Here is a 23,383-nt window from a genome sequence, read left to right as displayed (position 1 = left end):
GAACTAAAGACTCATTCGTCCTCTCTGGAAGACATTGCTACAGCATCCAAAATGTTATTGCGTCTATTTTCTACTCTGCTTTCCTGCTGAAGATCATTGTCTATTTGGCAAGGACAACAGGAAAACCCCCACATGCTAGCTCATCAGCAGGCACAGTTCATAACCTGATGATTAGCCTAAACTGACTTTGTCAGTAACCTTCAGCAGAAGGCAGGAGTGATAACAGTTTGAATTGCCACAGATAAACCTGTCAAAGATCATGATTCAGCTCACAGCGAGACTAAGTGATTTGCCCAATGTCATATATTCAGCTTAAGAGCTGGAACTTAACAGTATCGCAGAGTCTTAACTACAAGATAGCATTAATTACTGCATTTTATTACTGAGGGCAAAAAAATTAAGTTTCTGAATTTATCCTGTAATTTTCAGATTTTTATAAGTGCTTCCAGTCTTTCTTTTCTGTAATGCACAACTCCACCCAAGCCTCCACAAGAAGCTACAAAAACTCCACAGCTCTATTACCTAGATACTCTCTTTTGCAAGATACAACTTTTATCAAATTCATGCACTGCCATATGGTAGGGCTGGGGAGCAACCTTGACCACATGAACCTGAACTGAAAGAACAGTTAGACTCACTCTAGAGCTGACCTGTGATACAAGGTAATCTCATTCAGCAAATTCAGTTGGGAGTTGACTGTTTTTCCCCAAAGTAGTATGTTTATTCTGCCTTTCATTTCAAAAGTGCAAGTCCATCAGCAAAGGAAAATAACCCTGATAAACATAAACCAAAAATGAAGCAGTAACTTTACCTGTGAACAAACAGAACTAAGTTATACAACCACCCTGAAATAGTTTGTTCAATATAGCATTGGACAGAGATTAACTTTGCTCAATATTTCTCTTCTCATCTGCCCAGGAAATAAAAATGCAATTGTTTTTCAATAAACAGATCAAACTATCTAATGTCTTGACATATTATTTCATTATTTCCTCCAAAAATAAACCACATTTACTCAATACGGGTACTTAAGTTTACCACAGCAAAAAGTACACTGTAGCTGGTGACTCATCTATATTGGTTTCTCAAACAGTGAAAGAACACAAGAAAAAAGCACCAAATAAAGATCCCAACCACAACGTGTAGCACTTGAAAGGTCGCTACACGCATGTAAAACCAAAGCATGGAATAAAACTGTCATTATGGTAGGAAATACAAGTGCCCAGGACAGAAAATGTATGAAGAGGCACCTTGTATATATAACACTGTCTGAACACATAAATATACCAATATTTGTTAATGTATGAAGGCACTGACTATTGAGTATAGGAATATACTAATAGTGTTGCTGTGCCTCCACCTTCACATGCACAGTGAAGTGAAAAAAACTTTCTAGTACAACCTATTATTTGTCTGAAAGGAAATAAAGGGCTTCAATCATACCTCTGAAAACAACATGTTATTTTCACTGCTTGTTATACTTATTGCAATGGACAGTAAGATAAACTACTCTGATAAGAAAGTTTGTCAGAGAAGTAAAGTTAAAAATCAAACAAGTGGTATGTAAAATGCATCTTGACTGTGGGAGACAGAGTCTTATGAATCAGATTCAATCTACCTCTCTTTATTCTGTTTGAATGGAGAATTATGGGCCTCATCTCCCCATCTGCTGGAAACAGGATCTAAATGGCAATCCAATTCATTAAATATATTTTATAAAGTATTTTGGTATCATAATATAATCTTCCTACTAAGGGCTTAGACTCGAATGGAGAATCCAACAGCAAGAAAGAAAAAAAAAACCACAAGGAAAAAATGGTGATTGTTAAAATATAGGTATAGTCTTAGGTAAAACTAATAAAAGATTATTTCTTGTCCCTCTTCCCCACAAAAACCTATACTCACATCACTTCTTTTATAAAGAAATATAAGTTGCCACAAGTTTATCCACCAAGTGAATCACTAATAAGAAAATAAAAATTCTTATTTGATAAGACCTTATTGTGTCTTTTCAACAGCTGTATACAGAAGGCGTACACTGAAACTCATTTTCAGTATCTTCACTTCACTTACACACTTAAAGAAAACAAGAAATATTTACTTTGCCACTGCAGAAATTAATACTTAATACTTTCCTACTACTACTTAAGTCATAAGTCATAGTTTTTTTAAGATTTTAAGAGCCATGTTGGATGGACCTTCATGGATCCAGTGGCTCTTTCCTAACTTATACCACTGAAGACTACAATTCAACCTATTGTTCCAGGCTCCTTCATCTACATATTCATTTATAAATGAGACCATTCCATTCAAGATGAAGGCAGCAATATGCAGAGTCAATCACTGCCATACTCCAGAATAATTTAGGGGCAGGAGCTACAGAACAGCTCATAGCTCATGTTCCAGTAATTTCCCAAAAAATTCTTGAGTCAAAACCATTTGTAAAAGGAGCAGCTTCTACAGTAGCTTGGAATCCTAAGCTCTCCAAGCATACCTAAACATCAGGTTTTCTTTTATGAGAGATTTCTCCCCCACAGAATTTGTATGGAAGCTGAGCAGCAACATAGAACATCTTCTTTGCCAATGAATATTTAATCTCACATTATTTTCTGTTATCCATAATTTATTTTTTAAAGGTTTACAGAAAAGTAGGCTTTAAGTAATTTTGAATATTGAAACTAAAAATTCCTGTTGAATACAAACACAGTATCTGAAAGCAAATATAAGTTATCTTAAAAAATTGAGATGGTAAGGTGACTAGAAGCAACTCTTGTTCAGCCAGTCAGCATACTAACACCTCTTGCCCTTCTTCCACCTTCTATTTTAGCTAATCAAATAGATTGATTTTCATTTGGGAAATCCAGATTAATCTAAGTACTGTCAGGCTTTCATTTAGAATTTGTTTTCTTAAAACTATGACCTCTAGAGTCACTGAGATGCTTTTTAAGCAGCAAAAAAGGTATAAACAAAAAACCCAAAATTTTCAAAACCCAACAAAAATACTTTCCTCCCTGTGAGTGAGGACCTGCTTAACATACAAGTGATTTGATAATATTTGACCTACAATGCGGTACTCTGTCTTTAGGTGATCTTTAGCTATGGCTGTTTCATGCTTTCGTGCCTGATTAAGAATTTCGCTTTTTACTACCTTATATCTATTTCAACTGTATTACACCAGAATTTTAGCAAATTGCCACCAGCAGCACTTACTATGCTCACCAGACCGAGCATTAAAGCAAACTTCAATTTTACCTTTGAGAAATTATGGAGAGAATACCATCCCCCACACTGATTTAGAGGCATTTGTTATCAAGTAATACTTAATGTATCACGTCTTCTTGAATCAGAGACACATATCAGCCCTGGTAGCTGCTTTACTCCCTGTTCATTTTCTACTGACCTTTTGCAATTGAGTCAATCAATTTTATTTTCTAGCATGACCTGAACAAGAGGGTGGAGACACCTTACAGCTCTTCAGCCTGTAGATGGGTGGATAGTGCCCACCCTCCAGAAGCTGGAGCAGAAGAGTCTACAGCTCCACAAACTGAGGGTAAACGATCAATGTACTTTGGGAAGTCCTCAAGTCACTGAAATACCAGGTAGGTTTTTTTGCTGTTATTGTTTTAAGTGACTGCCCTATTTGGGGGGGAGTTTTTTTGTTTTTAAAGAAAAAATAACTTTTGAAGGAATCATTAACATAACCATTTAACTCTATGAGAGGATTTCAAACTGTGAATACCAGTGAAATAGTCCTCTGCAACTCAGAATTAGCTCACTCGACTGTGGAGGAACAGGATTTCAGATGTGCTGCTTTTCAGTGCTACCTATGGGCTACCTGCAGCGGGTCCCCTTTGCAATACCGGTCACTGGGAAACCTAAATCAAAGCTCAGCTATGTGATCAAAGCTGCAGTATCTTAATAGCCAAGTTTCTGTCAGTCTAGCAAAAGACCGTAAGAATATAAACACAATTGGGTTAGAGAGCCAAACTGGATGTCACCCGCCTGACTGCAACAACAGGTTTCTGCAGGACAGCATGTGGGATAAACATCTGCCTGCTGTAATAAACATGCCTAAAATCAGTTTCAGAAGATAGCATTTCAGTTAAGATCTCTCACCAGTAATTGTCACGGAAAGCACACTGAACTTCAGCAAGAGCAAGTGTGGGACAAGGCTTTCATTAATAAGCTTTATCATTAAATCTACTACTAAGTCTATACTCACAGAGACTCTACTGCTTATTAACAGTTCTTTCTCATCTCAGCAACATATTAGATTAGGAGATAGATGAACAGCTTTTCTTGTTAAAGTGCTAGAGGCTACATGTAATTTTTGACAACCATGGCAGTTTTGATGTGCCTTGGTGGCACATTTCATTGCAGCGTTATTGTCACAAACTGAAAAATCCAAACACTAAAAGCACACAAAGGAAAACGCTGGTGGGCCGGCTTAGCATTTAATGGTCTTGTCCATTCAAGGATGATTCATTTCAGAGAAGCTTCCAGCACAATTTCACTTACAGTAAGAATTTCTCCTAATTTTGTCACCTTTGGTCTAAGCAACATTTAAAGGAGTGCACTGATGTAAGCCAGACTCCAGCATTTTGGGTTTCCTCCCCAGCCAAACCAGCCTGGTTCATACACTGGTAATACCCTTGGCAGCACACTCCTCTGCTTCTATCACTGCCAATACTAATGAAGCAAAACTAGACGCAAGAGGTTTCTTAGAAACTTGGTGTTAATACTGCTTGGCTGGAACTATCTGTAATGCCTGTACTAATTATTCCTGAGTAGATTACACCAGAGAGTGCCAAGCCAGCCCAGCAGCCCCTTCTGTGCGCACTCTGCTGAGTGCTGGGTAACCACATTTCTAAATTCAAAATTATATTAAATGGTTGACACCAACACAAATTGCAACAAAGCTATGAGTTTAGGAATCATTATAGCTATGATAAAAGCATCATCACTGAAGCACCTTGAATGCAAGAGATTAAAAAAATAAACTCAAGCAATACATAAAAGTAGTTTACATAAATAAGAATAATCAAGTGATACATAAAAAGTAGTTTTATTTAAAAAGGCAAAGACTAAAATACGCCTATAAAAATCCCAGTTTTGCTTTTTATTTGAAATATTGCACAGAGTAAATGAAGAACATGGAAAGAGAACAAAGGGATGGTTTCTACACATCAGCAGTTCAGCTTTCTATTACCAACATTTTATATAGCACATTACAGTCACTTTTATGCCCTCATCTGTATGCATCAAGTCAAACAGTTAGTCTTCATCTAAAGCCATAATGTAAGTATGTACTTCTACTTCTCAGTAATACTACATTCATACAGCCTCAGTTGTTCTCTCTCCTTGGAGGTAAAAAGTTATGGTTCTGTTTTGCTTTTTTTTAAAAAAGGAAACAAAGGAATATTACTGCTTCTTTTTAAATACAGATTCACTACGCAGGCTTTCAAACACTTTGTGCTGTAACATAAAGCACACAAAATTTAATCATTTTTCTTACCACCTAGAAAGAACATACCTGACACTTATTTCTTAGTAAGAGAAGAACATTGAATTGGAAAAAGCAAAAGGCTAGATTCAATGTGCAAGGTCATATGAAAAACTGAAGTCCACACACATCTCAATGCAATTTGTTGGTTATTATTATTTTTAAGGGAATAGCATTACACTGAAATTACTATTTCTGTTACATTGCCTTCCAATTCAATAGCAGACATATAATCGCCACAAGATCATGGAGATATAGCTAACCTAAAATGCAATATTCAAAGTTATGTATGCATCTAAAGCTGTCTTCTTACAAGTGATTTAACATGTGAAAAAAACTTGATTTATGCTTTGATAAATATTAATTTCTTTCAAAATAATTATGCTCCAGCACCTGAAAGTTTATGCCAAGATATACTATTTTCCCATTAAAAACGGAAGTCAGAAATGAACTATTTTCTCCTAAATTAATCTCATCTTTACATTACAGAGGAAAATGAGAAGAAAAATATCACATCTAAGCCAACACAAACGACAAATGTTACCTTCCCCATCTGATAGTCAAAAAATAGAGGAACACCACACTTCAAGCCATACTTAATTTTGTGCTTTCTAGACAAAATATACAGTCGGAATAATTTTATCTCACCAAATAATTCACTGGGGACACAAACAAGGAGATTAAGAAAAAAAGAAAAAGGTGCTATTCCCTTAAAAAGTGTCATTAGTACCTTCAATACATGATCCAACATGACATGAGATCCAACAATTAAACCACAGATGTCTCAGCATGGATTCCCCTTAACCTCTATTACAGCACTGAAAGGGATGGCAAAACAATTCTCTGGCCCAATGACACAAGCACTTGCCTGGGTTGTGGGCAGTCGGGTTTTAATCCTTTTTCCGGTGCATATTTTATTTTCATAGAGCAGAACAACTCCAGTTTTAGAAAGGCAGCCAAAAGTCTACATGATTAAGACACTATGATCACCAGCAACAATCTTCACAGTACCTTAAATGCTGAACCAAAGGCTGAACTACTTTAATTAAGGTGTTTCAACTTCAGGTAGATTTAACATATACTGACAAAATTACAAAATAGAAAAAACACGGGACTTCTGTAACCAATGCTATTTTTTCCAGTGTCGTTTGAAAACGTGCACAAAGACAAAATTCACAGAGATAAAACAGAAAGTCTTTCTTAGACTTTGGTGTGAATTACTAGCCAACATTCATAGGTCCTTGCTGGCTTACCTCCATTAGAAAGACAAAATGATAATTCAAAGCACTATTTACCAAGAATGTGCATAAAATCATGATTCTCCAAAAATACCATGACCGAGAGAAATCACCCATGTACTCTGCAATTGTTAGTGCTACCTGCAAGTCCTGTGCTGTCTACAGTGTTTTCTGTTGCCTTGACAGTTCATGCACAGCTCTGCTGCTTTTTTCCTTCTTTTTAACCCTCTCTCAGAAAATCCATTTTTCTTCAGGCTCTAACCAATGACCCAGCTTTGGTCTTTATGGTGACTTTTATCAGTCCTCATAGAGTAGTCTCCGCTGTTCCAGATGTATTACGCTGATCAGCACCTTTAGCAGCAGCTTCTAGTGCTTCAGTTACCACAGGAACACTGAGACCAGTGTCCCTCTAATGAAGGACATCTACTGTGCTTGTTGATTTTTGCCAGATCTGTTTTCATGGAAGCCATTAACACTCTTCTGTGTTCCAACAGAATATTTTCCAATGTATATTTTAACAGCAAAGTTCAAAACTGCAATTTTATTGCTATAGCTACAAGACCTTGAAAAATATAAACACAGTGAGCGTTTACATAAGACCACTTTGGACAGATTTCTTCCATTAAACTCAATGTGCTGAACATAAAAAAGAAATCTGCAAAAAGTATTCTTTTTTCAAAACACAGCACAAATCAAATGCTATTTCATCCACTGAGTACCTCTACTAAAACATTCAGATTCATTTATCCTAACAAAAATCAACTACCTTCTCTGAAAACAAAGCAGTCTGGCATCTAAAAGTATGTTCAGCCTAGACTTCAGTAATTGGAGACTGCACCCGAAACCAGAGCTCTGTGGTGATGACAAAGCGCTGCCATTCAAATTCTGTTTGGTGCCGAGTTTGGTCTGCCTTTATACAAAGCAATGGGTTTTCCCTACAACAGAAAGCCCACTCTACCTCTTTCCCCAAAATGAAACACAAGGAAAGAATATGAATCTGAGTTTTTAAACACATTCATGCATTCAGACCTAGAAAATCAGTCCATAACTTGATTTTGGCTTATCTGAAATCTTACAAACTCTTACATTCTAGCTTTGAGAACCAGAGGTATTTGACTTCCCAAGAATTAGATGCTGTTTCTAGGAGGATGTAGGTCTTAACCTTACACTGTAAATAGCAGTTAGAAATGAGAGCGCCATGATTTCCTAAACAAGACTGCAGCCAACGTCCAGATCTGAGGGTCAAGTTATCTGTTTAAGCACGAAGCGGATATCTCCGACATCATAAGGTATCTTATGCAAACAAAACTTATTAATTCCTGGAGGCAACTGTTTAACATTTGCTTGAAACACATTATTTGGAATACTTTGCTTTCCATTTCTATAGGCGAGACTAACCAAGCCTGGCCATCAAATATGCTGTGGTTACTACATACTGGGCTACATGATTTTTTCAGCTCTAAGACGTGTCTAAGTACAACAAGCAAGTTAATGTTTCTGTGGGATTCAGATGAACTACCTTGAACTTTAAACTGGCTACGTGCAACTGGGCTTCAATCTGACTGTATCCAAGTGAAGTTGCACTGAAATCCCCTTGTAAGAAGATGAAAAATGTCACACACACAGATTTCTTCTGAGGACTGTGCCTCTGAACACCCTTCCATTACTGGAAATACAAAGTTGGCTGTAAAATTTTATTTCTTCTTTTTTTAACCATTTCTAATCCAACTTCTTCATTTGTGAACTGAGCAGTGCACTCTAGACAAAAATATGCACCCACTCAGACAACCACAACCTACAAAACCCAACAAACAAGGGCATAAACTTCATTTATCTCATTAACTCTCATAACCTACATCAACATCAAAAAATAAGGAATTTTGTGGTATAGCCTAATTGCATGTGCATTGCAGACATTTCAAAAGCTCTAAAAGAATTGAGGATGCCATGTTACATAAAATTTTAGTCAGACAATATTTTTTAAATGGCATCTGAGTTTGCATGTAAAATTCTGTGATTGCTGCAGCAAAAAAAGGGTACAAACTTCCTGACAGTTGTGCTGGTTTTTAACTCATACCCCCTTTTCTTCTTGGCTTCCTTGAGCACAAACTTAGAAAATTTAAAAGAAGAGTATTACACTAAAAAAAAGTCTCCCTACCAATTGCTACATATGGAATTATAAATATTTCCTATTTAACTGCATCAGACATAGTATTTAATATTTCACTATTTTTAAAGAAATAAAACCACACAAACTTTGTATGGAGCATGTAGAATAACCAGTTCCTCTCCTATGCCATTTAAAATAAATTTTGATCTCTTTTATACTGCTCCTTTTAAAGGTAGGGAGATGGTAAAATAACAATTAGGGAAGCATAAATGACACCAGCTCCCAGTTGCAAGCAACAAAATTCTGAACTGAATATATGAAAAAAATATTTCCTGAGTAAACAGCATATATGCACAACAGGAGCTGAAGTCAGAAATAAGCTTTCACTGACCCTTATGTTTCTTTCTGGGTTCAGATGTCTCAGTCTGAGAAGATAAACATTTCTTGAAATTTTAAACTGCTTTGGGAATCCATTTCCAGAAACTATTCTATTATTCCACTAGCTATTCTGTTTCTCCACTAATAAACCAATTCCACTTATTAGTGAAGGTAAAAGTAAGCACAAATGCCCCTTACGAAACAAAAATAATGTATTTTGAAATCATAATTCTGGAAAGATCGTTCTACTTTTAACCATATTACAGAAAGGTGAGCTGCTCCAAGGGACTGAAAACGTACTGAAAATATTCCGTTATCTTGCTTGGAGAATCTGCCCCGCAAAATTCATTCTTCTTATGTGTCATGACTAAATTCAAAAGAACAGTATGTAAGATTGCAGCCATGCTCTGTAATGCTGGTAGGATGTTTACATCTTTATTTTCAGCTATTGCTCACTGAAGGACTACACAAAAGACTGAGGAAACATGGAAGTAAGGTGAAAGAAAATGCACCAAAAAAGAATAGTCACAAATGGTATTTTTTTTCCCCCTTCTTTGAGAATCTGTTCTGTTTTCCAAGCAATTCCTAGGATGCTAGCCCACTTTTTCCTATATTCTTTTTGAGTTCATTGAATGGAAGATTTAAACTTGTAGCTTTATTTGTTCTAGAACTATGAGAATATTTTATTAGTAATAAAACTGACATTTTTAGAATCCTGTGAAGAATCCCAAAATGCTTGAGAGACATGCCAGAAATAATCGTCATGGTCCTGAATAAGAAGCTCTTCAACCAGTTTGGAACTCCAATATTCTAAATGTCACATAGTATATGACATACTATTTCAAAATAAACAATGAATAAAATTCTTTAATATCATTTAATAATAATTTAAAAATAAATTAAAATACACACATACTGGAGGAAAACAGATAGCATGTGAGTTAACACACTTAATTTTTGTTCTCACCTCTTGTCTAGCCAATGGCTCCATATCAACTTTTCTATTTTGATGCTCTCCAAAACCCTCCTCTAACATCAAGCTACATCTTCACTTGGTCCTCCCAGCACCTTCTCCTCACCATGTCTCCAATTCCAGCAAGCAGAGAAACATTTGCCCCACCCAGTTTCCTCCTCCGTCATTTTTAACCAATCTGTCTATTGCTGTGCTCCAAATCTACTATCCTAGTTTATTTTCTTTCAGCATAATTTACTATCCCTCCACTCCCTTATTACTTGGCCTTTTGGGTCTTTATCACCCACCAATTTTGAAGTTTCTCTACTTTTCAGTCATCTCCTCCCAGAGGCCTTCTCCCTTCTTTCCAATGAGTTGAGTGATCGCTTTCATGCCTCATACTGTGCACTCAGCTCTTCTGCCAGCCTCTTCAAATACAAGGTCACCCTTGGCATCTCCTGGCTTGCCACCCCACATCCACTTCCTCTGCTCCTACTCCGGTGCTGTGTGAATATGTCTGGCAGGGATCCTCATGTTAGGCTGAATTATTCCACTATAAGCTGCTTGGTTTGGGGTTTTTTTGGGGGTTGGTTTTTTCTTTTGGGGGGTGGGGAAGGAGGTGGGTGGGTGGTTTTTTTGCCTTCCTCCAGCTCCACTACCTCAAGAGCTCCGCTCAGGAAACAGACACAGCGTAAGTTTAGTAGGGCTGAAAGAGACAAAACTGAACAAAAGTAACACGCAGACTGTGGTGGTGGCTAACACCACATTATCTGCATCAATGTTTTTTAAATTCTGGCCCACAGACTACTGATTGCCTGAAAGATTTTCAAAGACAGCTTGTGAAGCAACCACAAATAAGCTTTTAATCTGCATATGCATAGTAGCAAGGAAACAAACTGTTATTTTTATTTACATCATTCTATATTTAAAATCTAACCTAATTTTGTTGGGCTGTAAACCAGGAATTAACGCATTAAAAAACTCCTTTATTCCCTTCCCCCTTGCCAACAAAACAAAACGATAGTCCTTTCAACAAGTTGTAGGTACTGGGGTAGCGTGTCTTATACTCAACAGAAGTTCAGATCAGCATTTCTCAACCTTTCAAAACTCAGTCAACACTTATTCCTGGAAGACTTCTATGTCTTCTGAAAGATTATTCATCTACTTATTGACTATCCCTGCCCTGCTTAGACCAAAGATCTAAGAGGATTATAGAACCTGGAGGCAAGGCTGAAGGCTTGTTAACTTAATAAGTCTGTGGATTTAAAACTGTGTTAAAGTAAACAGGTTTTGAAAATGGCTTAACTCTGCTAGTGAGGATAAGATTTAACAGTCTCCTCTCAGATCTTTATCTAGCTCGTGAAAAAGACCATGTAAGATAGTAGGGTGCTGGCATACACGAACAAGCAAAGGTCCACGAGACATTCATTTTCTTTTAGCAAGCTCTCAGCTTCAGAGTAAAAGCTCCATCTTTACTCAGAGGCATATTACCACAGCACACTGAAGTCATCTTTACCGGATTTGTTTAAAATAAGCTTCTAGAACAGCTATGCCCTATATATGCCAACTCAGATCGTCATCTGATTATCTTTGAATACTTTTCATGTTAACACTTTTTAATCAGAAGTGCCTCGTTCTTTCCCAACTTTTTATTATAAATAAAATACAGGCTATAACCTAAAGATTTAAGATAGCATGCTAATAAAGAATAATTGAAGAGACTTGTTTCAAATTATTCAGTATTGATCCTCTCACTCCTCTGTGCAAGTAAGACTACCTTCCTTTTCTTGAGTCTGGTAGGAGTGAGTACTTTTGTCTTTAACCAGAGTTTTTCAAAAGTTTGTCTTGTAAAATCATGGTTCACGCAAGATAAAACAGTGCTTCGGTTCTTTAAAAAGCTTTTAATGTCCGTGTAGATCTTGACAGTTTAGGTGCTGAGAAGATTAAGTCAAGAGAGGGGTAATATACGCATCTTTCCTTTTTTATAAAAGGAAAGCGGAGTTACCTCACCTTACTGCGACACTAATGCCATGAAACAAAATCAGTCTTTAGTGTTCCTTTGTTAATAAAGCTGAGGAGTGCTTCAGGTGTTATGAAATCCAACAGGACATTCACTGATGACAGACTTATCTTCTCTGCAACACTGGCAGCACTCCTTCACTTCAGAGAGGAGGAAAATCATATCTGCATTAATTTTTAAGCAACTTTACCTTTTATCAAAATGCATTTATGAATAATAGCATGCTTCCCAGCTAGAAACTGTAAAATTATACTTTGCACATTTACCAAAAATTAAAATGGTCAATCTATTTTCAACTCTGAAGAGTCATGCTAATTTGGAAGATAGAACAGTTAAGCAGCAGACCAGACCTTTTAGTCCAATTTAAAAAAAAAATTCTGTTTTTTTATACTTGAGAGTTATACTCTCAAAAGTGCTTATACTACCGGTGGTGGTGGTAGAGAGCTAACTAATCAAGGGCCAAATAAGATAGGAACAAAGACTTAGACAAGAAATTAAATTACTTAAAATTCTGAAGTATTCATATTCTTATGCTACAAAAACTTAACTTTGGATAACAAATCACACGCTTAAGTGCCACAACAAGTATCAAATGAGTGTCACAGTCCTAAGCTTCTAAGGGTACTGGGATAAATTATTTCTGTGGTAGACTGCTCATATGTGCCACAGTTGATTTTCACGTACCTAGCTAGCTCAGATTCTGAGAGACTTTGACAACAGTGTCTATAAATGAAACATGAAGAGTTGAGTTTGACTTCTGTGCTTCATTTTCTCCTCAACTGGAGAATCCAAACCTGTATATTTCCAGGAAACACTGAATGACATTTTAAAGATATGTATATAAGCATCACATGTCAAAGAATTCCAAATACTGGACTCAGTTTCTCTTTCGAGTGATTGTCCTTATCTCCAGAGTATCTTCCTGAGTCCTGATGATATCCTGACATTTAAGAGCATGCAGAACAGAAGACAGACTTGATTGTTTGCCTCTGTGATGCCCCAGACCAGCTAGGGTCTTCATGCCCAACCTGCATGGCAGCCCCAGCAATATCTGTGGGACAAGAATAAGTGAAAGCCGTTATTCAGGCACTTACACAGTGCAGCAAGGCTCTAACTAGGACTCGCCCTGCTGTTCAGTCTGTCAGAGGACAGTGTTGCCATCTCACCCCCTATACCCAGGAAAGAGAAGTGCAAAAAAGAGCACCTGGATGTGTGATTCTCCCACCTCAAGGCCATTCACTTCCTAAAATTAATCCAGCTCACCTCAAAGCAGCCATTCTCAGTCAAAAAAAACCACCAAAACACAACAAACCTGTTCTCCAAAAATATTTTGATTCGATGACGTGAAAAGAAAAGCAAAAAACCTGATCTAGTGCAAATGACCCAAGAATTCACTGCTGATTTTCTGAGATGAGCTTTTCTGTCTAATAATAAAGAGGCATCTGACAGGAATTGAGACATAACAGATGCACAGTTTTCCTTCCTGCACACAGTAACAAGGTGTATGCAAGAATAGGGCTGACCAGATCATATTTCAGTTTTAATTACTGAGACACATCCTTGCCCACACTAGGATGAGCATATAGGCAATGATTTAAAGGAGAAGAAAAAAAAAACACTTTCAAACCAAAGGAGGCTAAGCAATACAGTAATATAAACCTACACTTCATGCTCTTCATTCATTTAGCAGATGTAGCCATAAATACAAGAGTATCTGTAGTCCAGATACTTCAACAGGATGTTTTGGTTCGTATTGCTTATTTTATGTTCCCTATGTTTGAGACAGTGAAGGATAAATTAGACACAAGAGGGAAGAAAAATATGTTTTCTTTTTCTTTAAATACTCTAAGATAAGAGGCGAGAACACATTTGAATAAAGGACAACGATGGAACCAAAGAAAAGACCAAGGAAGGTGTTAAGCATAAGGTAAGGAGAATGCCAAATGCACTGCAAGGGGAAGTCCACCAAAAGAAAGACAAACAATTGAACATAACAAGTTTCCTGCTTTATTATCGCAGCTGCAGTTTCAAGGCTTGCTGTTTTCTGCAGTTCCTACCCATGCACTAAACACAGAGCTAAGAGGAGAATGTACCACGTGAAAACCATTTCACTCAGGTAAAGAAGAGGGGAGAAAAAGGATTTCTAGCTGACCCCATCCCAATCGGCCCCTTCGGCCACTCCTATCATACAGGACGCCTGTAAAGCCACCAAACAAGAGGTATCCATTGCAGAAAGCTAGAAGCTATGCATACAGAAACACAGCAACGGCACTACTGACTGACTTCCCTAACCAGACCCTGGACCACTTATGTAAAGCAATTTTATTGGTATTTGATTTCTGTGGTAATAACAGAAAAATTAAAAGATTTGTACTCTCTTAAAAAAAATGCTCCCCCTCACAAGCCCATTAAAAATAAGGGTTTCAGACTTCCTTTCTGTGGAGAAGTTTAAATTCTCTGAATGATCAAAGCTTTTGAGTAACCTGCAGCTCACTGGCCATATTAATGTGGAGAAGAAAAATACACCATTTTATTAAAGGTAGGCGGTTTTAAATGGATCTACAGAAATGGAGGAATATTAAATGGGAAAATGAAGGGAAATAAAGACAGCCCTCTTTTCCACCTGAAAAGAAAGCAACCATGCAAGAGTATCTTCCACTAACACACCACAAGAACGGAAACAAAATAAAAAAGGATTTAAGTATCACACTTAAATACTGTGGATTTGTTTATTAGTTTATAAATCAACTTACTTCAAAACCTAATTATTTTCTAAATAAAGGGATTACACTAGTTTCACAGCTATTTTATCAAGCAGATTAATGTTAGCTAGCAGGTTGAAGACTGCTATCGAGGTTCAAAGTATGGAATTAAATATTTCTGTACTGCCAACAACATTCACATTAGATATTCTCTTTTTATTCTTTTCAAAACACCAGTCAGATGCAGATTTCTCTAGCTGAGGAACGGAACACCAGCTTCCACAGATTTTTTTAAGTGTCTGGCTTTTTCCTCACTGAGGTATTTATGTGATTCCTTACTAAATATCCAAACAAAAGAAAATCCTTTTATCAATGTAACACTAAGCACTAGACCATCTTTGGTACAGGAAGTGGATTACGTACAGCTCTCCACTAATGTGGAAGTCAACGATTTAAAGAGTGAACAGCAGTATCTACTGATCTCCACTGAGACTGTGGACCCATTGTAACTCATAGATACATCCAAAATAAAAAAAGTTAATCTGTGCCCTAGAGAGTATACAGTTTAAATAGTGAGTCAAACAAAGGAAGTACTATCAGTCATATCTGCAGATGGGAAACAGAGGCACAAAGAGCTTTAAATGACTCTGTGCAAGGTTATAAAGGATGCTTGTGGCAGAGCCAGGAACTGAGCCCGGAAGCTCTCAGTCCTAGCCCGATGCGTTTGGATACTGAGACAATTCTTCCTTTTGCTTATCCTCCCTCTCTTTACTTAATTACTTATCTCTGAGAGGAAACACATTAACACCATGAGAAACAGTCTATTTTCCTTTTATATTTATAATAACCATTACATTTTCTCTAGCTTAACATAGGACACAAAAGTGTTACAGAGAAGTAATTAGAATTGTACAAGCAACTGTAAATGTAAAAGCAGAATCTGATATTTAAGAAAGCACGAGAGGAAACAGAAGTATGCATACATGATTTAGAGAGACTTCCCAAAACGTTTTCCAATGATCAATCTGGAATATGAATAGATGTCTATCTCCACATTCTCAGATAAAGATATTTCACATGTTAAAGTTGCACGTTGACACTTCTCACTTTTATAGGATGGAATACATGCAGGAATGCATAATTAAAACTACATAGACAACAATAAGATACAGTGTTGTGTTGGGGTTTTTTTTCTAATAAGGGGGAAAGCAGACTTTGTACAAATTTGTAAACAATGCTCAAAATAAGGTATCATCAAGTCAGCCTACCATCACAAATACCAATCATGAAACTAACTCCCACTTAACATGGCACTTAACATGGCCACATAACATGCCACTTTTTCCTCAAAGTAGCATACTTTACCATCTGATCTATTATCACAATGTGAGCCTCTTCTAGAGTACCTGACCAGCAGACATTTACTGACATGACATTTCTGTGTACTGTTTTATTCTGCTAACTCTTGTTCAGAGACTATTTAAACACCTGTTCCAACCTACCCCTGCTGCTATGCTTGGCAATCCCCATATTTATTTGCAATCCTTTAATAAAATTACTGATATAGGAATGCACATTTTCAGTCCCATTGTTGTTTTCTAATCATTAGAAGTTTTCTAATTTAAGAAGTTTCCTTTGACAACTAAGTTCTACCAGGATCTCAGTAGGCCAGCGAGTGCCGTGGCTACATCAGCAGCATTTGTTTCAGATCCTGTCAGGTTTTTGAATCCTGCTAAATAGTCAAACTGTGCGAGTGGCCGCTCTGAGCTCTCGCCTCTGGAGTGGTTAGGATAAAAGAAAACCAATTGCTAACCTCATGCATTGAGTCCAACAGACACAGAAGCCTGACCTGCTTAAGTCCTCACAGACCAGAAGGTGGCCCATTGCCCCAACTTGTGCTCCGAGTTCAAACACCATGGCTGGGGGTAGAGAACCTGGCTCCATTTATTTTCCTTTGTGGCATTACAGCTGCTTTGGCAGTTCCCAGGCAAGCCTACTGATCACAAATGACTGCTGCTGCAGCAGTATGGATGTGGGAATTTATAATTTTACTGTTGCTTTCCTGTGTTACACAAGCATGAGAATGGAAGTGTGGGTTTACACTACAATGCAACACAGGTGAGCATTAGCAGAAATTCACGGAACAACCCCCTACTTGTGGGTTTTTCTCTCCTCCTCAGTTTAAAGGGATTTATTGCAAACATCTCAGTTTTGGGAATGCACAGAGCAAGAATTAATGTGGTTAGAAAGCCCCCTTTAACACCTACATGAGCATCTTCTAATGGCCTGTAATGTTCCTTTACGCTCTCATTTAAAGACTTCACCACAAGTGAGATCACCAGAGGTCTCTATCAGCTTTCCAGAATAAAAACAAGAAAAAAAGGGAAAAGCTTTAGGACTTTCCTACTGTCTGCACTGTAGCATTTTTCGATAAGATTTCCCACTGACATACAGTATAATATACTCAAATTACACCATCAATACTTGTTCAGCGTACGCACCAACTCTGTTAGGCATGGCCAACTTTTGAACTATTCATGCTTTTCTTTTGAAAAGGGAGACCATTTGAATCCTTTGCTGATCTCTTCCTGCCTATGCTTGGTCCAGAGGACAGCTGAAAATATTACAAAAAAATATTTTCACGACACTGATGACATTTCAGAGTATCTAGGCAACTCTGCTCTAGGTTCTGCTGAGAAGACAGCCCTAACTTCAAAAACTTGGACTATAAAGGAATTAGCAAGAGAATTGGTATGTCTTACGCACATACGAATTCAAGGGAAAAGTTAAAGGTGTATTATCTTAAATCTATCCTCTAGTAGAGAAATTAGAACAGCTATCCAACATCTATCAACTTATGCATACAGCTACATTCAAAACTCCTGCAATAAGCATACTCTTGTAAAACTACCATAAGGAACTTAATACCTGTTTGACATACTTTGTGAAAATAACAAGGTGAATAACATAAGCATAAATTTGTAAGCAAGTACCCTAAAATTTTCTGTGCTCTTTTGAAGGAAACAAGGCTCATGTGATCATGCAGTCCCTCAACATCTCTCAATAACTTGCTCCTGATGACCAGTACCAAGCAGATTTGACAGCAGGCTGTAGATCTTAAAGCTCTTCCAAGCTGTCAACCCTAGCTGAAGGTTTTCATTTTAGAAAAAAGAAAAAGCATTAAATTAGCACCAGTTCCAGAGAGGAAGCTGCAGCATGAGCCTAACTATTATGTTCTCCCAGGCAAGCTGGCTGCTTAGAGCCGGGCAGTGAACAGACAAGAGTTTTCCATCAGGTACAGCAGTGCCTTTGTCCAACCAGCACCAGGGGAAAAGCACAGAAAGTGTTATGCATCAAAATACCAAGGAATAGAAAGAATTTAAGAACTTGCAGGGAGAAATGCAGTTGTTACAGTGGTGAAAGTTTATAGAGGTTACAGAAAGAAACAGGGTTATTGCAGTGGGGGAGATACAAGGCACAAGATTTGTTAATCCCCACCACCCACCCAGCTTCATTAGTTTTAAGACTCAAGGAACCATTTGTTTGTTTATTGCCATGTCACCACATACACACAGGGAATGAAACATACACAGTACTGTGCAATAGCAGGGCTGGCAGCTCCATAGTCATTGATGCAGTTCAGGAAATCACACTGCAGTACATGCTGTATTAACCTTTTCTGAAAATTATGGCATCCTCTGAAAGGGCATTTATGAGCTTAGTATTACTTCAGGGTATAAGCAGAATGTTTATGACTTGACAGCCTTCATCCACGTTCACTTCATTTAACGTAACAGCAACTTTCATTTACTAGTTCCCCCTCAGCAAAATTAGTTTAGGAAATCTGACTCTGCCACTCATCTAGAAACAGATTTTCCTCTCCAATTCCCAGAGAAGAACTGTATTTGCAACAATCATTATGTTAGAGTTAGCAAAACAAATAGGGCATTCACTTCAACACTATCCATTAAATTGGCATTTTGCTGTCTGGACTTCTTGGTTTTTTTAAAAAAACACTTTTCATATAGAGAAGTTGTTCTTATCCCTCAGAGTCTCCTTGTGTTCTTAAAAGTACTGCCTTCCTACTATAAAAAGCTCTGGACAAAGTGGACAAAAGATGAGAAGATCATCTTTCCCTGTCTCCCAAAGGAAAGAAGACACAAGAATGCCTGTGAAACCTCAGAAACAAAGACGTATTCAGACTCAGTGTAGAATGTTGAAATCTATCACTAATATACACTGAGTATCAGCTAATTGCATGAGAAATGCACATGGTCACAATTTTAATGGTACATGGTACACCATAACCAATAAATTGACGCAACATTCCATATGTTATCACTTTCTACTCTGCGCAACATCTGGAAATGCAAATGTTGCACAACAGGATATTACAGAACATTTTAAAAAAAGAGAATATTCCATATTCAAGTTATTTTTTCTAATAAGACTTTGAGAAACTCTGAAGCACAGTCATTCACCTATGCAGTACATTGCTGCACTGGAAGCCTTTTCGGAGGAGAAGCAGTTTCTGAAAACAGAGTTATTTACAAAGGTCGACACAAATATATACACGAGTTACATTCATATTTTGCTTTGTTTTAAGTTGAAGAGCTTTTGCAAATGCAAGGTACCATGGTAAACACCTTAAGGTTCTGGAGAAGACCAGACTGGTTTCAATACTGCTCAAGCTGCTTTACAGTAATTCTTAAGAGACACCTTCTGAAAGGAGGAAAAAAAAAACACAACAAAAAACCCCACACCAACCAAAACACACCCACATCATCTTCCCTCCTTCCTTACCAATTAATCTATACACAGAACAAAACTCATCAACAGGAAGCTGATAATTATTATTTTTATATTCTAAAGTGTAGAACCTACTGAGAGTCCCTACCAAGCAGGGAAAACAATACAGTCTAATGGAAGGACACCTGCATTTTAAATCCTCATGCAAACTTAAGGGGTGTCTGTAAGATGTTTTACAGAGATCCCAATCATGTAAGCACAACTGAGGACAAATCAGTGTAAAGCTGCCTTTACTGTGTAAGTAAACTAAATTATTGAGCTATACTTTAAAATAAAGACCAGTCCGGCCAAAAACACGTTTAAGCCCTCTCCTTGGAACTCTTTAAGACATTTCTTAAAAATAACATAAACTTTGCAAGAAGAAAACCACCTAAACTATTCAGAAACTCCACTTCAAACACAGGAACTCTGACTACACAAGCGTCACAAAGTGACCAGCGAGGTCTTTCAGAGAAGCTGTCCTGCCTTGTCATTATATAAAACAGAGGAAGGTCAGTCATCTCATAAAGTTACATTTCCCAATACAGGCTCTAGAACGGATAATCATATATGAGGCTACTGAGTCTTCATTATAAGGTATGACAGAACCTACAGGTTGCATAGATCTTGGGAAAGAACAGGAGTACAGACAGAAGGCAATGTCCTCCCGTCATAGTACAAAGATTTTCCAAATCACTTAGAAAAAATACTTTAAGGTAAAATTAATTAAAGATGCAGGGAGGATTGAGAGTACAAATAACTTACCAGACCACAGTAATTGAAATATTTCTTTCTGAAGGAAGAGAAGTAAAAATGTAGCTCCTTAGCAGCCAATGGCAAACCCCTCATTGACTTCAACTTCCCTGCTCATGTTTACCGTTCGCTACGTCTAACTCAAAGGAAATTTACTGATAGTCGGACAGAGCCAAAGTAAAATCTTGCAGTTGACAAACCAAGAACAACTTCAAGTGTTCTTCACAAGATGCTTATCCTTCACAATTACTTAAGCTTTCCAGATATATCTTGTTCTATTTGACTTCCTTTTAATAAGACAGGTAAGGTATTGAGACGCTTTTCTCCTGCTTAGCTCAACAACTAAGACTTTTAATAAGGAAGTATTATTACTGGTATTTACATAACAGTAAACCAATACGGATAAGAGCACTGACATGTTTTGCTATGAATCTACAACAGTTCTCAAAAATACTTTGTTTGTGGTATTTACTATCTGACTGCCGTTATCCTGAAGCTGAGGCCATTAACCGTTTTAAAATGGTGCAGGAAAAGATATGATTGCAATAAAATACCACCATCACCTAGTACTTACCCTAACAGGAGGGCTCCGTGCTTGCACCCTTTGCTGCTGTCCAACTTGAGAGCTCTGCAGGTCCTTTGATCCGCAATTAGCTACCGTGTTGATGGGGACCCTTAAAGCATTTGTGCTACCAGTCCCACCACCAGCACTGGGTTTTCGAGGCCTCTGTTTGATGCCATCCAGTAGTCTAACAAGCAAAATATTACTGGGAAGTTCATCAACACTGCAGTCTACTAGAGTCCTGCACTCTGGGCATCGAAGCTCATTTCGAGAGCTCACGATGCCCAGCAGACAGCGTTTACAGAACGTGTGTTGGCAAGGCAAGACTTTTGCAGAAGCATCAAGGCGTTCTAAGCAAACAGGACACTCCAACAGATCCAGCAAAGCTGATTCATCCATTTTCTTTGTATTACTTAACCAAAAAACAAATCTTTGCAGAACTTGTGTTTTGAGCACTCCAAGGGTATCATGTTACATCCATTCCTCTTCTGACCATGCTCTGAAATTTTTTAACAGAGAAAGGCATTAATAAGCTGGAAAAAGAGTCAGAGAGACTATTTTACTCAAAGATGTTCATACAAAGAGCAAAATAAAAGATCTCTAGACTAATTCAGTAGATATTTTCAATATATGAAAAAAACATCAGAATAGCAATAAATAATAACAGTAATCCATATTATCATATCGATTTAGTTAAAATATAAAACAAACGCTAACAGCAAAGATTTTTAAATTCAAGTCCCCATAAATCTTGGTCATGAGTAATTCTGTTTTCTCAGATTATTCCAGAATGAAGAGCTAGCCCCAGTACAGCATTGTAATAAAGCTTACTTTTCATGGTTCTTGCTTAATACACCTGTCCCTCTGAAGGCTTATTTGAAATCAGCCTTTTTCACAAGACGGCAAAGGTAACTACAACTGGGTCCAAAACAAGACAGCGTACGCCAGTGGGGCATAGCAAGGGGAGTTACATTTATGCCAAGATCAAGCCAATAGCAGGCTACATTTCTACCATTTCTGTGAAAAGTCACAGCGGCTCATTACACACATCGGTCTTGAAAACAGGCTCTAGCTCACAGAGTTTTAAGCTTACCCCAGGCACTGTGGTAAGAGTTGCAGTGCCGCCTTTAAGAAGCGCTTCAAAAACTATCGCGAAGTGATTTATTCACAGCAGGAAGCGCTACTGCCATATCGTTAGGACAACCCGAGCGCTGCCTGTGCAGCCACAGCAGCAAGCCTTCGGCCAGCCTCAGCGTATGCGGCGAGGGGCTGGAAAAAGGGAGGGGGGAGAGGAAATCCCACCACCCAAAAGCCCCTTGGAAACTACCACCCTGCAGGAAGCCACACCAGGCTGCTCCGCAGGGGAGAAGGGGGCTTGGGGAGCTTGGCAGTCCCCGCCGCTGAGGGCGGGCGGGCGGCCCCAGCCGGGGCCCGGGCCGCTGCTCCAGCGCTTCCCTCGGGGGCTGTCCAGGCCGGGCTCCTCCGGGCCAAGCCGAGCGCCTCAACCGGGCCCCGCCGCCGGCCTGCGAGAGCGGCTCTCTCGACCCCGCGGGCGCCGGAGGCGTGCCCAGCCGCTCCTCCCCGCGCCTACCTGCCCTGGGGCTCCGCGCCCGCACCAGCCCCTCGGTTTATTTACATCGCCCCACTCCCTTCTTTAAAAGCGATGGGCGGGCGAGCGGGCAGAGCCCGCGGCAGGCGGTACGCGCCCCCCCGCCGGGAGGGGTGAGCGGGGCCGGCACCCCCCGGAGCTGCACCCCGCGGCGGGGCGGGGCGGGGGCAGGCCCGGGGCACACGGCTGTCACCCCGCCCCGCGGCCGTGAGGGGAACGGAGCGGGGGGAGTCGGGCCTGCGGCCCCTCCGCCGCTCCCAGCCCAGCCGCGCCGCGCCGCCCCTGAGGGGGCGCGGGAGGGTCACCGGAGGGGGCCCAGCAACGCCCCCGCCCCGTCCTTCACCCGGCTCTCACCGTGTGGCGCCGGAGGGGCCGCGCCGCCCCCCGCTTTGTTCCCGTGAGGAGGAGCCGCCGCCGCCGCCGCTCGCCCCACCGGTGCCTCTCCCGCCGCGGCAGCACCGAGGTTCCCGTGCCGTGCCGTCCCCTCCCCTCCCCGCCGCGCAGGGCTGACGCGAGGGGCGGCACCGCCCCGCCCGGCACCGCCCCGCTGAGGGGGCCGCCCGCCCCCCCGCCCCAGCCACCTCCCCGCGGCGGCAGCGCCGCCCCTCACGGGTGGAGGCGAGGCGTGAGGCCGGGCCCTGCCGGCCGCCCCTTCCTCCCTCCCTCCTTCCCTCCCGTCCGCCCTGGCGCCCCCTCGCCAGGTAGCCGCCCAGTTTGTGAGGGGAGGAGGGGAGGCGGGACCCGGGGAGCGGCTGCCTGCCCTCCGCT

At 39.6% G+C, this 23,383-nt stretch overlaps 1 protein-coding gene across 2 annotated transcripts in view; it reads right to left on the bottom strand.

Moving 5' to 3' along the window:
• SH3RF1 (SH3 domain containing ring finger 1) overlaps positions 1-23,128 on the bottom strand; it is a 95,774-nt gene extending 72,646 nt beyond the window's left edge. For both annotated transcript variants that reach the window (XM_064449745.1, XM_064449746.1), the window contains exons 1-2: positions 22,970-23,128; positions 21,019-21,505 (exon numbers count right to left, since the gene is read on the bottom strand). In XM_064449745.1, coding sequence (XP_064305815.1) covers positions 21,019-21,405 — 387 coding nt within the window. In that variant the 5' untranslated portion in view covers positions 21,406-21,505; positions 22,970-23,128. The remainder of the gene's footprint in view (positions 1-21,018; positions 21,506-22,969) is intronic.
• Between the last annotated feature and the right edge of the window lie 255 nt (positions 23,129-23,383).

The sequence above is a fragment of the Phalacrocorax carbo genome, chromosome 4 (assembly GCF_963921805.1).
Source record: "Phalacrocorax carbo chromosome 4, bPhaCar2.1, whole genome shotgun sequence".
NCBI lineage: Eukaryota > Metazoa > Chordata > Aves > Suliformes > Phalacrocoracidae > Phalacrocorax > Phalacrocorax carbo.
The sequence above is the reverse complement of the archived record's forward strand: the minus strand, read 5'-3'. Positions and strand labels throughout refer to the sequence as shown.